The following is a 22065-nucleotide window of genomic DNA, read 5'->3' as shown; positions in this document are numbered from 1 at the left end:
CTGCTGCCCAGCCCCGAGCAGGGCTGTGGCCAACACCAGCTCAGGGCCAGTGGTCCCACCTGTGGTGCTCCAGGAGCTGCACCCCTCGGCCGGGAGGGACCTCTGCCCGAGGCTCCAGAGTTAAACCCAACACTGCCGTTCAAAATCACCTTCTGCAGCTCAGACAAATCCAAACCAAGAATCCGTGGGTTTCCAGAACAATTTATTTCTCTACGTCAGGCCCTTGGAGAGCAGTAGTGTATACGTTGTGATAAACCGACACGGAGAAGATTTAACAATTTCTTCATTTAATAAGTGATTTTCACTACATGATATTGTACACTGTCATCTGTTCAAAAAAGATCAACAGTTTTTAAAAAACAAGATTCTGTGAGAGATTTATATAAACCGGTGATCAAGATCAACACCTCTGGTTGGCTTATCAAGCGAGTTTCTAGGTTTCTTTGTAGAACAAAGTCTTTATGCTGAAATGCACAAACCCCTTCCAGCAGATCCAGAGCCATTTCCATCACTCCCAGAGCCATTTGTGTCACTGCCCCGGGACTGCTGTCTCAGCACTGGGATCTGCTCGACCGAACACACGGAAACTGTACAAAAACGTGTTCACTTCGAGCACGGACAAGCCTTTCTGTTTGCTATTTCCAGCCAGCACTTCCTTTTCTCTCCGAGAGGAAGGCGTGGATGGGAAGCCCGGCCAACTCGGCAGGGGGGTTGTGTACAAACGGGTTTCTAAGCGAACTTTGGCTTCAGGAAGGAGACACAAACACTTAAAATAATGGCTTTGTCATTTGAAGTATACGGAGAGGAACGCGTGTCTGAATTAAATATACATCCTACCAGTGGTGCTGGCAAGGTTGAAGGTTATTCCTAATGTCGACAGCAATAAAACTAACGTGTACATGACAAGACATTAAAAGAAAAGCAATCCCTTTAAAACAAAATTGAACATAAAAAAAGTTCACAGTGGTTTGTATAAACAGTATGTAATCGCTGACAGGAACAATCTCTACTCTCACAGCACACGAGTGCCCTCTTCAGATGCTAAAGAACAAGATTTACACTATTCATGGATGGGTCCCGCCAGCCCCGCGGTTACCCGGCTGGGGGGGAGATGCTGTGGAGTGTGCAGCTGGAACACCGACACAGGGGGGCTTTCAAACTCTTTTCCTGGGAGGGAGCAAAGTCTTTCATTCGCTGTTACAACCAGCAAATGCCATTCATCAAATGGAAAGGAAAACCACAAACACATTATCTATTTTGAGCAAGCTGAACAGCACACATGATAGGTTTAAAAATGGAGGTTACAGACTATGATACAAGTCCCAACAAGGCAGTGCCAAAGTGACTATTTCTTGGCTTGTTTTGTGATCATACCCCTGGGAGGTGTTACGGGTCTGCTGGAATTGGGCTTCTTCTTCTCTGCAGGTTTCAAGATCTGAAAAGACAGAGGGGTCATTCAGCAAAAAGTTTTAGCTGTCTCCCAGTCCAACAGTAATTCACTGGTACAGGCACTACCTGGCTCTGGACAAGTCTCAGTGTGCCAGGAAATCAGTGTGTTTCCTGCTCTGAGCTAGGCCGGGCCTTGGGACCAGCTGCCCCAGAGCCCACAGCAGTGGGAGCAGCTGACAGCCAACTGCTTTGCCCGGGTGATTTGATTCCAGGATAAAACAGCTCCCACCAGCACCTTTTTGAAGATGGGAGTGCAAACACTGCCCTGCCTACATGTGACAGCTGCAAAGATCTATTTGAAACAAGTCTTACTGTTATTTAACAGTAAAACATGGATTCAAAATAGCACAAATTTAATGTGTGACCTCCCTAAAGAGAAGGGAAAACCTTCAGATACTGTACCTGGAAAGAGCACATTAGTGTTTCATCCACGCTCATCATGGCACCCGCATTATCAAATTCTCCACAGTAATTTGGGGCAGAAAACAGAGTTACCAATTGTCTTTTTGCAAAAAACTCATATCCATCTTCAACCACCTTTAGAGACAAAAGCAGAGGTGTTATTCTGGGCAGCTTCCTCCTGACAAGGTGCAAAGCAACTTTTCCAGAGGCAGCAGCTGAAAACCTGGCTATGCTTAATGAGCACGAGTTTCAAAATTTTACACACAACAGGAGCATCACAAGAACAAGCTCAGCAACAGATCCATTAACATGGAGAAAACCCTTGCTCAAGAGAATCAGAGTTTATATGAAAATGTTAAATTACAAGGGCTGTTAAATACTGGGACACATTCAGAGAACCTCACACATATTTACAGCTTGGCTGGACAAGACCCTCAGCACCTTGGGCTGAAACAGGCCTGACCTGACCTGGCCTGGACCAGGTGACCACCTCAGGACCCCCAAACCTAAATTATTCTCCGCTTTAATGTACAAAATGAAAATACCTGATGAGCTCTACATATGAGATCCAAATCATGTTTATGGAGAAACTTAGCAACCACTTCAGCACCAAAAGTGAAGGACACTCCTCTGTCATTTTCACCCCAGCCCAAGACATCCTTGTCAGGGTCAGACCACAGGAGATCACACAGGAGGCCTTGGTCCGGGACATCCGTGGGGCGCATGATTCGTCTGATCTGCTCCATGGACTGCAGGTCTGGTGACAAACCTGTTCACAGGGAAGACACAGGCAGGCCCCAGCTTAGTCCAGCTTTGCTCTGCAGCACTGACATTCATCCAGGACAAAAATAACTTGGATTCAAAGTGATTCACCACTGCCATTTTACGTAGCTCACTGGCGACATTCACTGACGTTTTTTAAATCCAGCATTTGCTCTAAAGTGTTTGGTACAGAAGTCACTTTCTAGGAGATTTACTGCAAGCAAGATAAAGCAAGGCCATTTCCACATTTTACAGGATTACAATAATCTCACTAGTATTTTGCAAGTGTCTGATAAAAGAGCTGTTAAATAAAAGAGGCATGAACAGCAGGAATCACAGGGAATGCTCACTGCGATGATCAGTGAGATGAAATAAAGTATCAAACCAATCTCATGCCATTTTTCACTGATGTGAGTCCCTGGGCAACTGTAATGACTCTCAAGTGATAAAACATTTGAGGTGCAATCTGTATTTTATGACCAGAAAAAGCTGCATCATGTGGCATAAATCAATTTCTACAAATTAAACCCATCAGGGCTTGGAGCAACCTGATCAAGTGACAGTCCCTGCCATGGTGGGGGAATTCTACGGACTGATCCCCAAGGGTGCCTTCCAACCCAAACCACTCTGGTTCTGTGAAAACAGATGTTTTTGGGACAGACATCAAACTCCTGGTCATCTAAGTCTAAAAAACCCCTACAAAGACTCTCTACTCCAAAGGAGAGGGTATTAAAGGTGCCTTTGGTGGAAAAGGAAGAGCAGATCGTGTCTGAACCAGCTCCATGATTCACTAAACTGATGCTCACTGAGCCCAACCCTTCCTCATACATGAGCCAAGGCAGAGAAAACTCCCTAAGTTTTGAAGCTTCAGCAATGTAAACATGAAACTGCCACGGCTGAGTTTTCCAGTTCCTCAAACATCACCTAAGGAACTGCTACTCACCCCCGTGACAGCAGAATATTTTCTCATCCACAATAGCTGCAATTGGTAAACAGTTAAAACAGTCTGTGAAGGTTTTCCACAGCTTAATATTGTATCTTCTCTTACCTAGAAGAGATTGGGGAGAAAAACCCAGTCAATGTGCTTTTCTAACACAAACACAACCAACCTAACATAGATGCTTGAATGATACTCAGACTTGCAAAAAGTCAGCATTAGGGCCTATACGCAATTGATATTTTCTGATTTATTTGTTTAAAGACAAAGGTTTCTCAGTGTGGCACAGCTTCAAGGACATCGTAAGCCTGTTCAACAGTTGGCAATCAGGCTCTCCAGTCCAACTCTGCTTTGGCAAATTATCTCTTGGAGAATTTGATCTATTGCAGAAAATCTTCCCATTCGCCATTTTTTTCAGGGGAAGACAGCAATTCTTGAAAAGCAGATTTTCTTTAAAATTCTGCTTTACCACATAAACTCACTTTCGGCAAATAAACAGGACTGAAAAACGAAACAGGACTGAAAACCAAAACTGCCACAGTTTTATGAATTTCAAAGGGACTCTCCCAGATACGAACCCTGAACATATTTGTGATATATGACTAAGCCTGTGATTAATCTCTGAGGAGACAACTCTGAAATACCACACATCTTTGTTTCCTCACAGGAGGAGAACAAGACATGGAGCGCACATCTTGTCATCATCTGCAAGCCAAGTGTGTCCCACCACACAAGTTCCAACATGCTTCAGTGCACAATTAATTTAATATCAGCTCTACATTATCTGGATTAAATCCCATCCTTTGAAACAGGAACTTTGGCTCCTACTTCACAGCAGAATTACTTGTGTTTGGGTAAGGTCTACATACAGCCCCCATCACACAATCTGTATATATCACCATCAGATGAATGAAACAGAGCTGAACCTCTGTAACGCACATCAAATTAAATTCTCCCATCTCTCATTAGATGCCCTCATGAGTTTTACCAGTGAGAATTGTTAGTTAACACAGCAGCCAACCAATAAAATTACCCACTCGGTTGCTGCTTTGTAGTGTGAGGCTCAGACCCCAAGAGGGCCAGGGGAAGGACAGCCTCCCCTCTCCAAAACAGGCCCAGGGCATTTCAAGTTAGGAAGGAGCCATCTAACACTGCCACCCTGCTGTCCCCCACAGAGGCACACAACCTGGTACTTACATTCATCATAAAACCCATAAATTCTATTGATGCTGGCACATTCATGGTTCCCTCGGAGGAGGAAAAAATTCTCTGGGTATTTAATTTTGTAGGCCAACAGAAGACAAATTGTTTCTAATGATTGTTTTCCTCTGTCAACATAATCACCAAGGAACAGGTAGTTGCTCTCTGGTGGAAAACCCCCGTATTCAAAGAGTCGGAGCAAGTCATAGTATTGTCCATGGATGTCACCTGCAAGGAGATTCAGACACGACACTCAAGTGACCCTTCACTACATTCTTTGATTGAGAGAAAGAACAAATCAAAGATGCTTCAGAAAGAAAAAAGCTTGCAGTTAGATACTGCCCCATAACACACTTAAAATGGCAGTTAATGTAGATAAAATTATCATTTTGACATCTATGCAATGGTAGCTACACAAAAATATTTCAGTGTGTAAAACAAAATCAAGATTCCAAGAAACCAACTGTGTTTTCTGGTAACACCCAGTAATTCAAATTCTAGCAGGGAAACTGCATCAAAAATTAAATTGGTATTTCTGCCTTTGGTTTAAATCATGGGCTTGTTTCTGACAAGCAGAACACTAAATCATGATTTTACACTACCAATATTATAAATATGGAATGAGCTGCTTCAAATAGAAGTAAGTCCTCTGTTTTAGAGTTGGATAAAAAAACTATTTGCTGGAAGCTTTCAAAATTGCATTGAGGCTTTTATGTTGACATTCCTCATTCTTTTAGCATAAGCAGACATGTACATGTGTGCAAAATGAGCACGGCTGTATGCAGCACGGTGAGACCAAACCAGAAAGCTACTCCAAGAAACAGTACAAAAATCTCAGTTTCCAACAGGATTTCCAAATGCTGTCAAACCACTGCTCAGCTTTGCACGGCAGCACATTAAATGCTGGGCTTCCTCACTGTTTCCCCTTGTTCAGTCACAACTGGGCCAAACATCACTTATTTGAAAACTTCTTTCAAAAACTTTGTGTGAATCTCTCCCCCAGCCTGGTGAAACTGGAGCAGTTGCTTTTTGGGTTTGGATTATTTTGGTCCCAAATACAATTCCCACATGTTACCCCCTCTCCACTCCTCTGCCCTACGTACCCTGCAGGGTTTTATTTTGCCTTTTGCTACAATTATTTATTCGTTTCACTGTTAGTAAGTGAAAGTAACATCTGGCACTTGTTCTCTGCTTACGGTCTGCATTTACCTGACACCTCCCCCAAGATCAAACCAAAACTCAAGTACTCACCACAGATTTTCAGTGGAGCTTCAAGTTCTAGTAGAATAGGCTGACTCAGGAAGATTTCTCTGGATTTCAAGCACAATCCTCTAATTTCATTCTCTTGAAGTTGGACATTTTTGCCTGGTTTTGATCCTCGCACTGTCAGGAGGAGTCAGAAGTCAGTTATCAAAACCAGCAACATCCCTGGTGTTATTTTAAGAGTCTGACTAAATGCCAGAGCAGCACTGAATGAGAAGGTACCAGGGTAGGATTGGTGTGCTGGGGTGAAATGGCAGTGCCAGGGAAAGGGGAGTGCGCTCTGTTCCAGTCGTGTGTTACTTTCATTTAACAGAATTCATGGCTCAACACTTCCCCAGTTAAAGATGTCACATTTTAAATAGCATCAGTTTAGTTCCATTTAGCTATAAACCCCATCTTGGACAATGTGACTATTTACATGTAATTTTTTAGTGAAGCAGTTATGTGCTTGTTCTCTGGAAGCTGTCTGAACTTGAGCAAAGCGTGTCTACCACTCAATCACCAACAAATGTGCAAGTTCCCTAAATCAGCAAATCACCTCACCCAACCTAAACAACCCCACAGCATCAGTAAATCTTGCACTGCCCTGTTCTACACTGCAGCTGGAAAACAGGGAAGAAAAACACACACACGACTGGAAAGTAAGGAAACAGCTTGGATCATGATGACAAAGCAGCTGCCATCATCCCTGCCTTTGGTATTCTACTGGCTTGTCTTTTACCCTGCTCAATCTCTCAGCCCCAAAGCATTTCCTCCTCCCAGCTCCCATCCTTCACACCCTTCCATCACTGCTCCAATCTCCCCCACTGCAACAATTCACAACATCGGTTCCTTCAACATCCATTAAAGCTTTCCTTCCTGCTCTGGACAAGGACATCAGCCTGACCTGAACAAGCTCCACACTCGTATTTCTGTTGCCCACAAATACAAAGGGCATTTCTACAGCAGCAGCACTGTAACTACAGCCCAAATTGCACAAAACAGCATTTATCAGGGTTAAGACTGGATTTAAAAAAATTATGAGTATGCCACTACTGGTGAAGCCTATATTTTCATTTGTTGTCAAAACCAGTGACAATATATAATAGTGATAAGGCTGAAGAAAAGAAAAAAAAAGGAGTAAGAGCAGCAGTCGGCTTCTACAATGTAACCCATTGGTTCAGCCTCAGCAAAGCCAAACTACCAAGAAGCTGAGTCTCGGAGAGCTGGAAACACTCTGCCAACACCTCCAGAAACAAAATCCCCCACTGCTAAGGCTGCCAGGTTAGGTGACTTACTGTGAGCAACTCTATGGCACTGAGACTGAAGAATCTATGCCCTTATCCAAAAAAGTCTTCTGCAGGTGTTTAACTGCAGAAAAACTAGCAACAAGCCTGAATCCTTCCAAACACATGAACTTACGCAGCATTATCTTCCCGAGGTCCTGAATAACTTAGTAGCTAGCTACCACTTCAGTTTAATTGCTTTGCTACTGTTTCACCTCCGAGTGAGAAATCCGAAAGCTCCAGATGAGTCAAACCTCGGCCATCGCTGCGCTGCGTGGAGCCAAGTGAGAACTGCAGCGGGAAAGGCTGGGGGTGCTCGAGGCAAGTTTTAGGAACAGCAAGAACAAAAAACAGTTGTGTTCCAATTTCCCACTAGCACAGAAGCTCCTGACTTTTCCACAGGCCTCTGATCAAGCACAGAAAACACTGCTCAGCGAGCATGCACCTTACCTAGACCATGAATAAAATAATGGCTGTGTAACAGCCGTGAAATCCGTGACATTGGATGAGAGCTCTGCCAGCACTCGCGGTGCTGCTGCCACGGCAATCCTGCCCTGCCACAGTGCCCCTTCCCAGCCACAGCGTCCCTTCCCTGCCATGGCAATCCTTCCCTGCCACGGCGCCCCTTCCCAGCCACAGCGTCCCTTCCCTGCCATGGAGCCCCTTCCCCTGCCACGGAGCCCCTTCCCCACACACCAACTGCCAGACCCTGGCAGGGTGGCACTGCCAGCCCTGGAGCACCACTGGCAGTGCCCTAAACCCCACCAGCTTTCCCCAAACAACCTCCAAAATGAAACTGTGGCTCAGGTTAACACGAATGCTCCCAGGGACGTTACTGCAGGTCAAAAGCCATGCCTTTAGCAGTCTCTCTTTCAGGCTGTACCTGCTGCTCTGCTCCTCGCTGCCCACGTGTTATCGCTCACCGCTGACATTACGTGCCAGCGCTGGAATTACCACTGCACTTCATGTCTTTCATTAAAATCTCAGAAGTAATGAAGCATGTAAATGGAAGTTAAATCTTTGTCACAGCAGTTCATCACAAACGAGGCTTTTCATCCATGCAGCAATTGTTTCATCCATACAGTAATTTTCCAAAGACTTCTGAGCAACAAGCAAGTTACTGAAAATGCCAAATCTCCAGAAACAATAAACAACAGAAATTTTTAGAATTAAGTGATAAACTGGATGAATTGTAAATATAAAATTGATGGTCACTCATCACAGATTTTACAATTCACCTTTTTTTGTTGTTGTTGTTGAGATAATACAAAATATTTGTATTTAGTTTTCTGTGAAGACAAAAATCTAATTTGCCATGATTTGGTCTTCTTAGAAATTGCTAAAACCAAACCCTGTACTTCACATCCATAAATTAAAAAGTACAAAATATTATAAAGACTATGCAATGCACTGAGTCACTAAAGCTCATGAATAAAGCATGTGCACTCATTTCTGCTCAAGATTAAATGAAGATCTGAACACTGTTTCAGACACAGGTTTTCTAGGTTTTTCCAATACATTTTTATTGAACTGCTATAATCCTCACAGAGTTTTAGTCACCTGCCTGTAGAAAACCTTGACAAAATAAAGTGATGCTTTGCTGCCCTTCCCGAGCTCCCTAGGACAGATGCCATGGATGAAAGAACAAGAAAATTTGGTTCAGCTCTGCCTGCCAGAAACATTTTCACTGCTTTGTCCAACATGGAACCTGCACGGAGGAGACAAGCGTGTTCAATTTCTTGAGACATTAACCTGTACGTCCTGAAAAGCTGGGAAAACAAAAGTGGGTTTGGCTTCAGGAGAATCAAAAATGCAGAAGCGCATCTTGGTTTGAGGAATCCGTATTTTTAGTACAAGGATTTTCTCAGACACAATGAAAGAGCTGGCACAGAAATGCAGGATATTCAGTCTTAATGACTTTTTAAAAGGTTTCTCTGGGTCTTCAAGTCACTTAGTCCTTCTAAGAAAGACAAAAATAGAACACTACGAAAAATATGTTGTGTTTACAGTTTGTTTCTCTGCTTTGGACCAAAACAAGTCAGCTTGTGGAGATCAGACAGTATAATACTAATTGACAGCTTGGTCATGAAGTCAAAAGAGCAGCTCAATAGTACTGTACAGGCACATTTGCCCTTTCAATGCATAAAAAACAACCTCTCAGAAATGACATCCTGGAGCTGACAGTGGAACAAGCTAAAGATTAATCACTTGGGGAAAAAATTCAGTCCATTTCAAGTGGTATTTTATTTGTGCCTGAACACACTGCTGCAGCATTTCCAGACAGCAAAATATTCCCTCCCTCTTTATGCAGAGATGCTCCTGTTCTTAGAAGTGATTTCTCTAGAGCCTGAATTTCAGTGTCCAGTCTGGGCACTCTTCTAACAGCTCAAATCTTTCTTACTGTACAAACATGAGAAGTTGTGAAAAAATAAGCTCTCCACTGGATGGAAACAACTACAGAAGAAAATCCTTCCCTGCAGCCCGGGTGATCTTTGCAGAGGTGCTCTGAACACAGGCTCCACTACTAAAATATCCTTGACTTCCAAGACAGGGAGAAACTGATGGAAACAAACCTCTAAAATGAGTGTGTTATAAACAGAGCAGTATGACAGGTGCCCAGCAGAGGGGGGAAGGAAGGAACAGGAAGAAAAGCAAGAACTTGAGGCACCCAGTCATTCCGGAGCAAGCAAACAGCAAGTACAAAGTGTAGCTGCAGCTGCCAGGAGTCAGCACGCTGCCTGACATTGAGAATTTATTCTGCATTTCCCTGCGAGGGATAAATGGGTCAGGAGCTGGGGGATCCAGAATGTACAACAGTCTGAGACCATTCGCATGCAGAGTACAACAGACTCCCACATGCCAACCCACCCTCAGCATTTCCTAGCCCTTGCTTTGGTGCCACACAGTCCTTTACGTCAGTCAAGGTTAATATGAAAGGCACAGATACTTAGAGAAGCAGTCAAAAATAGCAGGAAGTTCAAAAATGCCAGAAATTGCAGTGATCCAAACATCTCATTTCCATTCAGTATTGCATTACAAGAAGCAGCTGAGATACTGTCGACTGAAGTGTGAGAATCAAGTTCTCCTACAGAAAATGTTTTAAGAAAAATAGTCTATCTACAGGTCAGTTCATTTTTCTGGCTTATTAAACAAGTCTCTCAGTTTCACCATATTTTACGTTAAGATGTCTGCAATCATAGTGACATTTCCAAAAATACTGCAGGTTGGTTTTAATCTAGTTTTTAGCAGTTCCCAATGACAGTTTCACAGTCAGTTTTGCACCACAGGCACAAAGGGAATAAATAACTTGAAAGTGGTTGATGTAAAAAAAGGTTTTACTTCACTGCAGGCACTACCAGCTTTGATCAGATCTCTTCAAATTCAAAAGTGAAATGGAAAAGCATCTCCTCGGTGCACAAGGCTCTGAAAAGTTCTCATCTGCTTTCTAGTATGTCAAAAGTTCACAGCAGCGTTATCAAATGGAAGGTTCTGCACGACTACAAGTTTTTCATCTCGTAACGTATTTCCACCCCTCAGACAGGTGAGGAGCAACAGGCACTCACACTGCTCACAGAGGGGACAAATTCCTCCACTTCTCTGACTGGCCAACAGGCACAGAATTCCACACACTTATTTGAATCCATGGCATTGATAAGAATGTAACGCTGGTCTTTGGAATTAAGAGTTTCTGCTTCCTACTCTTGGAAACTGCTGCAGCACAGCAGGAAACAATTAACATCAAGCTACACAAACTAGGGAAAATGATATGGTTTGAGGTCAAAAAGTGTTGCTTGTCCATGAGAAACTTCATCGCAGCATCCCAACTCATCCATGAGTAAATGTAATTTCAGATTAACATCTCTGAGAATCACTCTTACCCCAGTACATGAAGCTAAAGGGCAAGCAACCCCGCAGACCCAATTAATGCTGTACTTAGCAGAAAGGTGAAAAAAAATTATAGGACTGTATTTGTGAGAAAAAAATCTTCTCTGTGGTGAGCAAAATCTTATCTGCGCTCTTTAGCTCAACTATTTTTAATAAGTAGATGATAATCTTTCCCCATTTAAAGCAAATTAAGAGAGAATATCTCTTGACATCTCTACAACAGGCTTCACTGGGAATAGAAATCTGTGGGTGTATAAACAGAAATGTTTAAGGATTCAAGAGTCTTTTTGCAGATTTTAGTGCACTAGCCAGGATTTCAGTTTTCAGAATGGCTACCACACTGTGGCCTCGCGTGGCTTTCCCAAAGTAGCCTCCATTCATGATTCAATTTTCCCTCGAAGTGCCCGCAGAGGATGCAGCACAGGAGAGATCTGCAGAAGCACATTTCAACTTGGGTCACTTAGGTGTGCTGAAACTGTTGTTTTACCCATTATTTATTGTTGCCATGGTAAGACTAACACACTTCAATCCTGTTTTCTAACTAGGTGACCGTGAGCTCCAAACCAGACCCTACTTATCTGCAAAAGCTGCCAGCACACGAGATGAAGGAAATGGATAAGGGGCTCGAGTTCTAGGAAGCCCATCTGACATGACACAGAAAGGAAGCCACGCTCACACTCAGGGAGTCTCGGCATTTGTCACTCATTCTTTACTGAGGCAAGCAGGAATTCTGCCATTTCCTGGAACCCTTCCCAAGACCATACAGGTGCCATTGATTTTTTATCTTACAAGGGGTTTTTTAGTACCTTCTTGTCTCCTGGCATTTTTGTCTCAGCACACGCAGCTGCAGTTGCTGCTTTCAGTACCCCCTGCTAGAAGGGGCAAAATCTGCTCTTATGTTTGACCCCTTTCACTCCTCAGGAAGGTGAATTAGTTCCATCACTATTTGAGCCTTTATCCAAGGATACTTAAAAACATTTCAGTGCTCAGTGCAGGATACTGTTACTTCCTATACTTTGCAAGTCTTATTCTTTTGGATATTACAGTTACCTAAAGTCACAAAGGCAGACAAGCTGTACTCAGGAAATTGCTCCTAGTGGGACACAACCCTCATCAGTAAAGAAGGGAGAAAATAGCAATTCAATTCCAGCAAAAAAAAAAAAGTCAGTATTTTCAATGTTTTCCCTGAACGGCTTTCCAAGGTTGAGAACAATGCTACTGCAAAATGGTTTTTTGTGACATTTCAATGCCAAATGGTTTTGTACTATAAACAATTGGAGCACGGAAGACTCTTCAAATATTTACCTTAGAATGAGAAGCTGAAGTATGTATTTCCAGGCCTTTTAAAGAACAAGCTAATAACTTCACCTAAATAGCCTAACGTGGGTGGGAGAACATCACTATTTGGGGGAAAAGTAGGAATAAAGTCAGTTGAGCAGAGGAGTCAGGATAGAAAGCAACTAAAATCCCTCACAAATACATTATTAATACCCTGTATTAAGGACAAAAGCAAGAATAATTTATTATTCACCCTTCACTTTACCTCAACCATTAGACTCAATTCACTGCTTCTTCCAACAGGGCAATGCTAAGGCACATGATAAAACAAATACCTAACTGTACCTGCTCTCTGATTTCCAACATTCCATCAGCAATCTCCTTAGCACTGGGGCTTGCTGCCTTTAGAAAGGGCCAAGCCCCCTGCTCATGCTCTTTAAATTTTAGTAGCAAAATCACCTCAAGTTAACTGCTAGAAAAACGTGTAAGTATTTAAAGTTTAAAGAGAGCTATAATGAAATATCAAATTGCTCTAAAATTACAGCTTGCACAAGGATTTGGGCAATTCAGTTTGTGAGCTGATTATTAAAGCAGATTTTGCAGCGTTTTCATGCCCGAGTATGATTTCAGTCTGTGTGCAGCCTTGTCCGAAGGGGAATTGACACAGAGCTGACGGGCACACCACACTTTGTGTAACTACCATTATGCACTTGTTCTACCAGAACTGCACTGAGAAACAGCAATTTGTTTGGTCCAAATCTAAAATGCGGCGTGTGCTGAAATGCAGCAATGTTTTAGGGGAAAAAAAGTATAAAAATGACACTCACAAAGGTCAGTCGTTACTCTCTGTCTGGCAAAGACATTCAGAACAGATGTTTAATAATCAACAAATAAAGCACTAGCATAGGTGACTAACACCAGTAATTGTTTTAAATATTGAAAGACAATTGTTGCCTCAAAGAATCCAAAATCCCAGCTGCAGTATTAATAAAGGAAAAAAAAAATTAATTTCAGTTCTGGCAGCTGATGCAACCCCAGGTAACGTCTGTAATTGCATGAAGCACCTCCTAAAAGATGTCAGGAAACCTTCTGAAGCCTGATTTATGAACTCTTATCTGCTCCAAGCATCTAACGTTGATATAAACCGAGCAAGAGCAGAACACATTGACATGGTACATCTTCCTACTTTTTGAAACTTTAAACAGAGAAATCACTTGCATTTCTTTCTAGGAAAGGTCGAATCCACGCTTTTAAAAATGAAACTTCACACTTTGAAAATACTGCATTAGTTACACTAAGGGAAATCAGTAAGAACTGTAACTAATGAGTGCAATTCAAGTGAGCATGTATTAATATGTCACCAAACATACGACACACGAGACCTGACATTTACAAGTTGTATTACTGGATTTTCAGGAAAATCCTGGTCTAACTTTATGAAGGGAAGTCTTTAAATAATTGAAACCAGGGCGGTTTAAATTGGTAACAGGCAAAACCCAAACCGGATCAGAGGAAAAACCCCATTTACTTTTACTTATTCAATAATCTCATAATTTATCTACAGGATTTTTTTAGCTCCAATTTTCTAGAGCAGAATTTCTGTTCCTCTGCCTGACCTTTTGCTATCCAAGCATTACACAAGCAAAATCCTGTAAGAAGGAAAGTGTGTAAGAAGAAACATTTCTTCATCATTTTTCTCGGCTGACTTTGTGCCAAATAGAAAAAAGTTAAATCCCTGACCAAGCTTTTCAAGAGTAAGTCCAGATGAGATGCTTGCCCTGACACACATGAAGTGAGGCTGGATCAGGATAGCTTCCTTCTCTGAATAATTCTGCTTTCCTTGATGCCTGGAAGAGAATTTGTCACTGGCAACTTCTCAGTCTTTTGCCCTAAAATCAGGCGATCCCAGCCCAGTGCTGATCCCTGATGATGCTGGAGACACCCCCTGCAACTTCCAGGTTTTCCTTTGATTTACAAAGTCCCAGGCAACTCTTTTCACCCCAAAGCACCAACAATAGCAGACAATAAGCCCTTTCTCAGACTGTCTGAAACACCAAACCCCAACCCTCTATTCACACCTAAAAACCCACCATATGTTACGAATTAAGAGCCAAAAATCCGGTGGCAGCTTTGATGCAAGCAGCTAATCAAAGCTAAACCCAGCATACAGCGAAACCCACGGCAGTCTACTCCCGACTTGCTGAAAAGCCGCCTCAACACTCTTTAAACACGCTGAGTCTCATGTCCAGAGCCCCGCGAGTACCCAGCCATGCACTGATCCCATGTGTATGCGTGAAAGGCAAGAGAACACCCCAGGCTTTTTAAGAGCATTCCTATAAAATACTACTAAATTAAGCATCCCCTCATTTGAACACAGGACGAGGTTAAGCATCCCTCAGAACTGCAGAGGAGGAGAAGAGGCAGCCGGCTGCTCCCAGCATGGCACCGGGGGATCAAAAGGCAGAAACCTCGGAAACACACACGGGCTGAGGGCAAAGTTGGGGCTGCGGGGCCGAGCCAGGCGGGGAGAGGGCGGCGGCGACCCCAGGCAGACAAAGCGCCTCTCGCCCCTCCATTTTAGTGCCCCCTCAGCCCTCCCCGGGCGCATCGGCCCCGCCGCCCTCCCCCAACCGCGCTGTCCCCGACCCTCACCCTCCAGCAGCCGTTGGATGATGCTGTCGATGTTGAGCTTGTCTATATCCGCCATCGCCTCTCAGCGGCCGGGCGGAGCCCTCCCCGCCGCTCCGCTCGCGGCTTGGCCGGCCCGACTCCGCTCCTCGTTCTGTCTCGTTTTCGCCCTTTCCTGCTCTGCGCCTTCCCTCGCTCGCTCTGCCCCCCCGCCCCCTCAGCACAGAGCCAGCACTGAACAAAATGGCCGCCGTCCCCTCAGCGGGCTCGCCTGGCGCACGGATACTACGAACGCGACGCGGCCCGTCGGAAACCCTTTATAGGCCGGGCGGGAAGAGCGGGAGGGGTGATGCGGCTCCGCTTGCGGGATCCCGCCGCTCCCGGGACGGGAAGTAGTGCGGCGGTGCCGCCTCCCGGTGTCGCGACAGTCGCAGAGCGGCGGAACTAGTGGTGGCGGTCACAGAATCCCAGAATCCTTTAGGTTGGAAAAGACTCCGAGATCGTCGAGCCCAGCCTATAACCGAGCACCGCTGTGTCACCTAGACCGTGGCACTAAGTGCCAGGCTCAGTTGTTCCTTTGGGGGACAGGGACTCCACCACGTCCCTGTGCAGCCCGTTCCAATGTCTAATCACCCTCTCTGAGGAGAAAGGTCTGTGCTTTGTAGCGTTCCTGCAGACTGGGGTCTGCAGGGAGAGGAAGGGGTCACCATCTCCCTCAGGTCATCCTCCCCACTGCGGTCATGGCCCCTCACACCCACATGTGAGGGAGATGGTGGCGTCAGGTGGGATTTTGGGGACACTTTAGGGCTGGGGGAGCACAGCCCTCATGTCCTTCACCTCACACTGAGCCACTGTTGCCTCACGGGTTAAGGCAAAGTGTCCTGAGCAGCTCCTCAGCTCCAGAGCACTTTAAGACACGTGGCTCTGCACCTGCAAATCCTTCAAGAAGCAAACATACAGCACTTTCAAGTCCTTGCAGATGAAGGATTTAACCCCATCGTTCAAAAGCATCTCGCTGTTTATTTCACACTTCTATTATTTTATTCTATATGTAGCTACAGCTCGGCTACAAGCGCTTCAACGGGGTTGTGCTCATAAACTGGATGGTGTTTGCCCAGGAGACGGGCTGCGCGAGCCTTTCCCACCCTTCAGTCTGTACCTCGAGTTGAATATTGTTTAATTGCTTTATTTACTCCTACTTTAATTTGCAGGGCTGGCTGTGTGGAGCTCTTTCCTCCTCCCCTCCCTTCCCTGGCTGGATTGCTCCCACTATCCTGTCGGATTCTCCTGCCAGCAGTTATACAATATCCATGGCAGCTCATTGCCGTGCTGCGGCCGGAGCAGAGTTCGGATTCGTGCGGGTGATAAAGCAAAGGACTTGCAGGCTCAGCACACCTCAGGTCTGCGGGAGGAAGGAGATAAGAGGATGCAGAGTCTACCTGAGACAGGCTCCAGCCCCTGGCAAGAGCAGCGTCAACGCTCCACTTCCCCGAGTGAACACTTATCTTATGGAGCGCGCCCAAGCTGATATGCTAATCTTAGTCACGCTGGTGTAAACCCGAAGTAACCCCATGGAAAACAATGGAGTTACTTCAGATTTACTTCAACGTGACAGCCTTTGCAGATTTTTTGTGCTGCACCTTCTCGGGGAACAGCCCCCTCCGGCTCTTGCACCGAAAGCTTTCTTTCTCTTTCAAATCCTTCCTAATTCTGCAGGGTGAGTTGTTCTCTTGGACTTAGCTGAATTATTTAACAAGGAAAATTGGTCCTGTGTTTCCAGAGGAACCTTCCTGGCCTTGTTTTCATTTCTGGAAATATCTTCATCTCATCTCACCCTTCAGCTGTTACCTCCTCTCCAGGGGCAAGTCCTTTGGGGGTCTGAGCACCTTTAGGGGGTGTTGAGTCCTTTTCACTCCTGTTAACTCTCTGGAAAATGGGATGGAAGGGAAGAGCTCAGCAACCCAGGTGCAACCCAGGAGATGTACTTGGGAATTCACCTGGAAACGCCGTACTTCTGAAAGGACAGAACCAGCCCTTCAAAACAAGGTCAGGGCAAAGAATCTGTCTCACTTGCTGAACCATATCAGGCAAGGTCCAGAGCACTGATAATTCTTGTAAAAAGAGGTGTAGCCGGGAGGAAAGAAGAGAAATGACAGATAAAGGTGAATCTGTAAAGGCCTCGTCATCACCTTTATAACCAACTCGCCTTGTTCCAACTCCAAATCTCAACAGCAGCCGCCAACTCTTGGTGTCCTGTTCAGAGGGGCTGGATTTTTGCACAGGGTCTTTCTCATTCTCATTAAAAAAAAAAAAAAAAAAAGGACTCTTCCTTATCAGTAAACTCTGTGGAGAGCCACAGTTACATTAAAATACCACCACAAAATTATCTTTTTAATAAGGTAGCTTTTCTCTGCAGGAAATAACCAGCCTCGCCCCACACCCTGATTAGAAAAGGGACCCAACCAAGGCATTAGAAAAAATGTGAAACTGTTTTGTTCTCTGGTAAATAAATTTGCCCACAACAAATTTATTTCTAGAGGAGGAGCAGATTTATTTCCAGAGAGGGAACAGTCAGGGAAATCCCTTTCTCCTTAAATTCTGCACATGGGCTTGAAACATTCCATAATTTTGAATCTCACACTTCATATACCAACAACTCCACCCCTTCTTTCAAGTTATCTACGATTCTTTTCCGACTTTCCTACTAGCTAAATACATGGTGATAAACTATTTGTTCAGCACAAATTACTCACAGCTCACAGCTTTGAGACCTCTGGGTCTTTTCCTCCTTTCCACCCTTGAAATTCCACAAATCACCACTTTGGTCTCATTCCTTGGAAGCCTCTGTGTAAAACACCTTTCCCCAGTGATTTGTCCTCACTCTCCTTTGCAAATGTTGCTTTATTATTGTATTGTTTCTCATAATCTGGTTAACTTTAAGAATATATAAATTATACATATAATATATATATATAAAATACCCACCTACATATAGAAGAAAAATAAGATTTCGATATTTTTCTGTACATATATATAAATATATATGCATGCACATGCATATACTGTGAGTACAATATAATCCATATTTACACCATGTGCTCAAACATATATGTGCAAAAAATTATTAAATATTCCCTGATTTATCCCTGTTTGTAGGTGGATCCTGAGAAATGTGAGGCACCCACACTTTTAGATTACATATTTGCTAAGCCCATGAAATTCAGTGTGTTTGTGTACATTTCAAACTAAGATCTACACGGACTCTCCAAACACTGCCAAAACAAGAATGGGTGACTTGTGGGTCAGGTGTTATTTTTCCTAACTTGCTCCACAGCCAGGATTCCAATGTTTTCATAACTCCTACTGTTTGCACCCAGCTTGCCTGGTGTTACAATTGAGATAAAGCCTCATGCACACCTCTTGCTTTTCATGCCTGAAATATTTTGCTAACCCCCAACTTTCAGCAGGGTTTTGGGGGTGGGTGGCGCTGATTTGTCAGACAAAAGAGAAGCAGCTGGAACAAGCTGTGAGGCTGATCTGGAGATGGAAGGGTCTGTGTCCTGCTCCAAAGGGAGCTGCTGACGCACAGGCAGGAGTTTTCTTAGTGTCATGTTTTATTTACAAAACACACAGTGCCACGATCTCCCTCCAGCAACAAAACTTGTGGATCCTGCGCATTCCTGTGAGGAACCTGGTGAGGAACTCGGGGCTGGCGGCTGCCCCTGAGCTTCCAGCTTCCCTTGGGGCTCTCCAAAGACTCAAACCTTGTGCAGAAACTGAATGAGACCTCATTCCCAGCCAGGCAGCAGCAGGATTCCTGCTGGAGATTTCCTTACACTCTTCTCACGGGTGTACCCTGCACACCAGGGCCAGGCCTTGATTTCCACCAAGCTGATGGTTTCCCAGTCCTAACAACTGCTCTTCATCCAAAACCTCCCCCCAACAGCTGTCAACACCAATGGCAAGTCCATCTCAAGCTTAAAATCACATTTTTGATACCAAAGGTAAAAAAATTCAGCTCAGAAAATTTTGAGACAGGTAATTTTGACATGGGAGAAATATGACTTGCCATTCCTCCCCTCCTAGTGGGTTTTAAAAAATTAATTTATTAAAAGTTGATGTACTTCATGGACTTCTGGTGAGAGGTACTTTCAAATGACAAAATATTCTGTTGGTGAGTTTTGGAAGGTTCATACTCACAAAAATACTACCAATAAAATCCTTCTCATGTAAAAACATCATAAGTCCCTTTTTTCCTAATATAGCAGTGACCACTATTGGATTTTTCCTGCTCCAGCTCTTTGGATTAGGAAAGCTCAGCATATTCCACACTCTTGATGAATTTCTCAGATGAATCTGACTTTAAAGCTCCGAGATGAGGCTCAAGAGCCATTTTGATGTGTCCTGTCCGTGGCTGAGCATCCTTGGGCCAGCATGGCCATTGTCTGCTTGGAGAAAGAGGAGAAACAGCTCCAGAGGAGGCTTTGTCCTACTTTAAGTGCAGAGCAGCCGTGGCGGATCAGTTGACGCCGCTTTGGCACCGAGTGGAGCCCCGTCTTCCCCTCTTCCTCAGGAATCCCTTTGCTCCGCCAAAGGCAGTTGCATAACCAGCTGGAAAGCTCTTGTGGGCTTCCACAGGGCTCAGCTGAGCTGTTCTCTGAGGGGAAAGGGAAAAACACAGGCACCAGCCAGTGCTGAACACCCAGCAAAGGTCTTTTTGCCCCTTTTCCAGCTGGTTTGTGGTGGGGTGAGCACAGCTTTCCCTTTGCAGAGTCAGCAACTCTCAGCACGGCTCACCTGGATGTGGTGGCACAGACGGATGTGAGCAGACCTTGCAAAACAAGGAGAAGCCACTCAAACTCCCACTTTGCTGCTCAAAGTGGGACATTTCTGTGCAGCTGCAGCCTCACGTGGCTCGAAGGCGGCGCATCGTGGATGTTCCTCATTGCGATGGCCAGAGATGCACGTTTGCAGCCTGGGACGCGGCCTCTGATCTCAGCCCAGCTTCATGGCTGAGCTGCTTCTCTAATTAAAACCCATGAAAAAGCAGCATCAGGAGGGCTGTCAAGGGATTGGGAAATAGGATGAAGGTCTGATGATTTGCTATTGGTCAAACAGCTGCTGTGCCTCTGCCAGTGGGAGACACACCACTGAACATGAGATGCAGGAGCAAGAAAGAAGCTTTCCATGCACCCCAGAGATCCCTAATTCATTCATTCATGCCTTTTCCTACGGAAATGCAGGTGAAATATGTGGCAAATCCCACATGCAGGTGCCTGAAGGCTGGTGCACCAAAGCCTTCCCAGGGACAGGTAACAAGTGTCTAGAGGGCAGCAGCTTTGCTGATCCAGATTTTGTTTTCCCTTACACTCCTGAAACTCTAGACAGTCCCATTGGCAGCTCTTGGACACCTGGGACTTCTGCTCATTTGCAGCATTTGGAAACGTGGTCCATTGTGGAGGTAGCTGCCACGTATTCTTATTTATTTGTTTCTATTCTCACCTCCTCCTTGCTGCTCTCCGCTCACCAGCCTGGCAGATTTTCAGGAGCTGGGCTGCTCTTACGTAACACTGCGCCAAAATTGGTGTGAAAGGATTCAGAGGGATCTGCAGCTGGAATCACCTTTGATCCCTGGATTCCCTTCTGGTTGGTCTGTGCATTTTGGGCACACCACTGTGAGCTGCTGGGACATCTCTGCCCTGGCATCCCTTGGAACCCGTCCTCTGCCCCTGGCATCACTCATGTCCTGGTGTCCAGACCATCCCATCAGTGCTGCCTTGGTCACAGCTGTCTTGTGGCAGCAGATGTGGTCCCATGCCAGCTCTCCTGGGCACATAGGAGCAGCTTCTCCCAGGTCTCCAAGAGAGCGTGACCAGAGCTCAAGCCTGTGTAATTAGCAGTAATTAGCCAATTGAGGGAGCGTGTATAAAATGGATTAAACTCACTGAAATCCCCAGCCCAAGTTGAGCTGAGCTGTGTTCTTGGCTCAAAAACCTGCACCTGCATCCAGAGGATGCCTTAAGCCACTTGAGGAAACCCTCTTTCTCCTCTTTCTCCTCTTTCTCCTCTTTCTCCTGGGAGGGTCTTTCCTCCACGCCATGGGCAGCTTCATCCAAGCAAACACCTGGAACGCCGTGGACATTGGGGCTTAGCCCAGCAGCAGAGAGGGAAAACTTGGTCTGGACCCAAGGGAAAGGAGGACAAGGCTCTTCATGGCACCCAGGGTGCTTTGGGTGCTGCTTCACAGCAAACACAACCCTGGGAGCTGCAGTCCCATCCCAGGGCCGCAGCAGAGGCAGATCCAAAGCGAAGAAGCCAGGTTCTCTCCCACGCTGCTCTCCAGCCTGGTGCCTCTGCTGATGAATCACGAGTGTTTTGGTCTGGATGTGGTGATAAATCCAAGTGCTGCAAATGACAGAGAGCACAATGGTGGGGTTTAGGCAATAAATCAGATTTTTTTACGTCAATGCTTCCTGCACACGTAGCTGTGAGGCAGCAGGTGAGGCAGGAGAGTCGGGAGCATTAATCTGGGGGAAAAGGGAGCCTTGGAAACTTGCCCCTTTTGTTCCAGTCTCTGCTCTGCTGCAACTCCATTTTCCTGTTCTTTATCTCCATGTTTTGCTTCTTGTGATTTTTTTGCAGTTTAGAAGCAGATTCTGTGTTTGCAGGAAGAATCCCCAGTGTATTTGTGGGTGAGATTCAGCCCAGGGCAGGACTGGGGTTGGGTGGGATCTCAGCATTGCATTGGCTCCGGGTCAGCCAGCCAGACACGGATGGCTGAGGTTAAACTTCTGTCTCAGAGTGAATGGCTGTAGACATCAATCCACTCCTTCCATTTAGAAAGCAAAATTGAGATTAGAGGAAGTGATCACCCCACAGGCAGAACAGCTTTGATGATTCCAGGATGCATTTAGGCTTCAAATGTGCCATGATGTCTCGTTTCTGAATTCCCATCCAAGGAGGGAAGAGAGACCCCGTGTGACCCTCTGCATTCCC

The 22065-nt window shown here is 45.1% G+C and overlaps 1 protein-coding gene across 1 annotated transcript; it reads right to left on the bottom strand.

Annotated features, from left to right (window-relative positions):
• Nucleotides 1–184: 184 nt before the first annotated feature.
• Nucleotides 185–15517, bottom strand: PPP1CC (protein phosphatase 1 catalytic subunit gamma). The gene is made up of 7 exons (XM_038152634.1): nt 15094–15517; nt 6002–6133; nt 4748–4978; nt 3557–3661; nt 2397–2620; nt 1852–1986; nt 185–1435 (listed from the first exon to the last, which is right to left on the bottom strand). The coding sequence occupies exons 1-7, from the start codon at nt 15146–15148 to the stop codon at nt 1346–1348; spliced, it is 972 nt and encodes a 323-aa protein (XP_038008562.1). The 5' UTR covers nt 15149–15517; the 3' UTR covers nt 185–1345.
• Nucleotides 15518–22065: the final 6548 nt, after the last annotated feature.

Source organism: Motacilla alba, chromosome 15 (assembly GCF_015832195.1).
Source record: "Motacilla alba alba isolate MOTALB_02 chromosome 15, Motacilla_alba_V1.0_pri, whole genome shotgun sequence".
In the NCBI taxonomy this organism is placed as follows: domain Eukaryota; kingdom Metazoa; phylum Chordata; class Aves; order Passeriformes; family Motacillidae; genus Motacilla; species Motacilla alba.
This window is presented reverse-complemented; position numbering and strand designations above follow the sequence as displayed.

Excerpts from the sequence above, each read along its gene's own strand:
- PPP1CC (XM_038152634.1), bottom strand. The coding sequence starts at position 15,148 with ATGGCGGATATAGACAAGCTCAACATCGACAGCATCATCCAACGGCTG. Across the intron at positions 2,621-3,556 it reads AATATTCTGCTGTCACGGGG|GTTTGTCACCAGACCTGCAG; the intron begins GTGAGTAGCAGT and ends CCCTGTGAACAG. Across the intron at positions 1,987-2,396 it reads TCATATGTAGAGCTCATCAG|GTGGTTGAAGATGGATATGA; the intron begins GTATTTTCATTT and ends TTGTCTCTAAAG.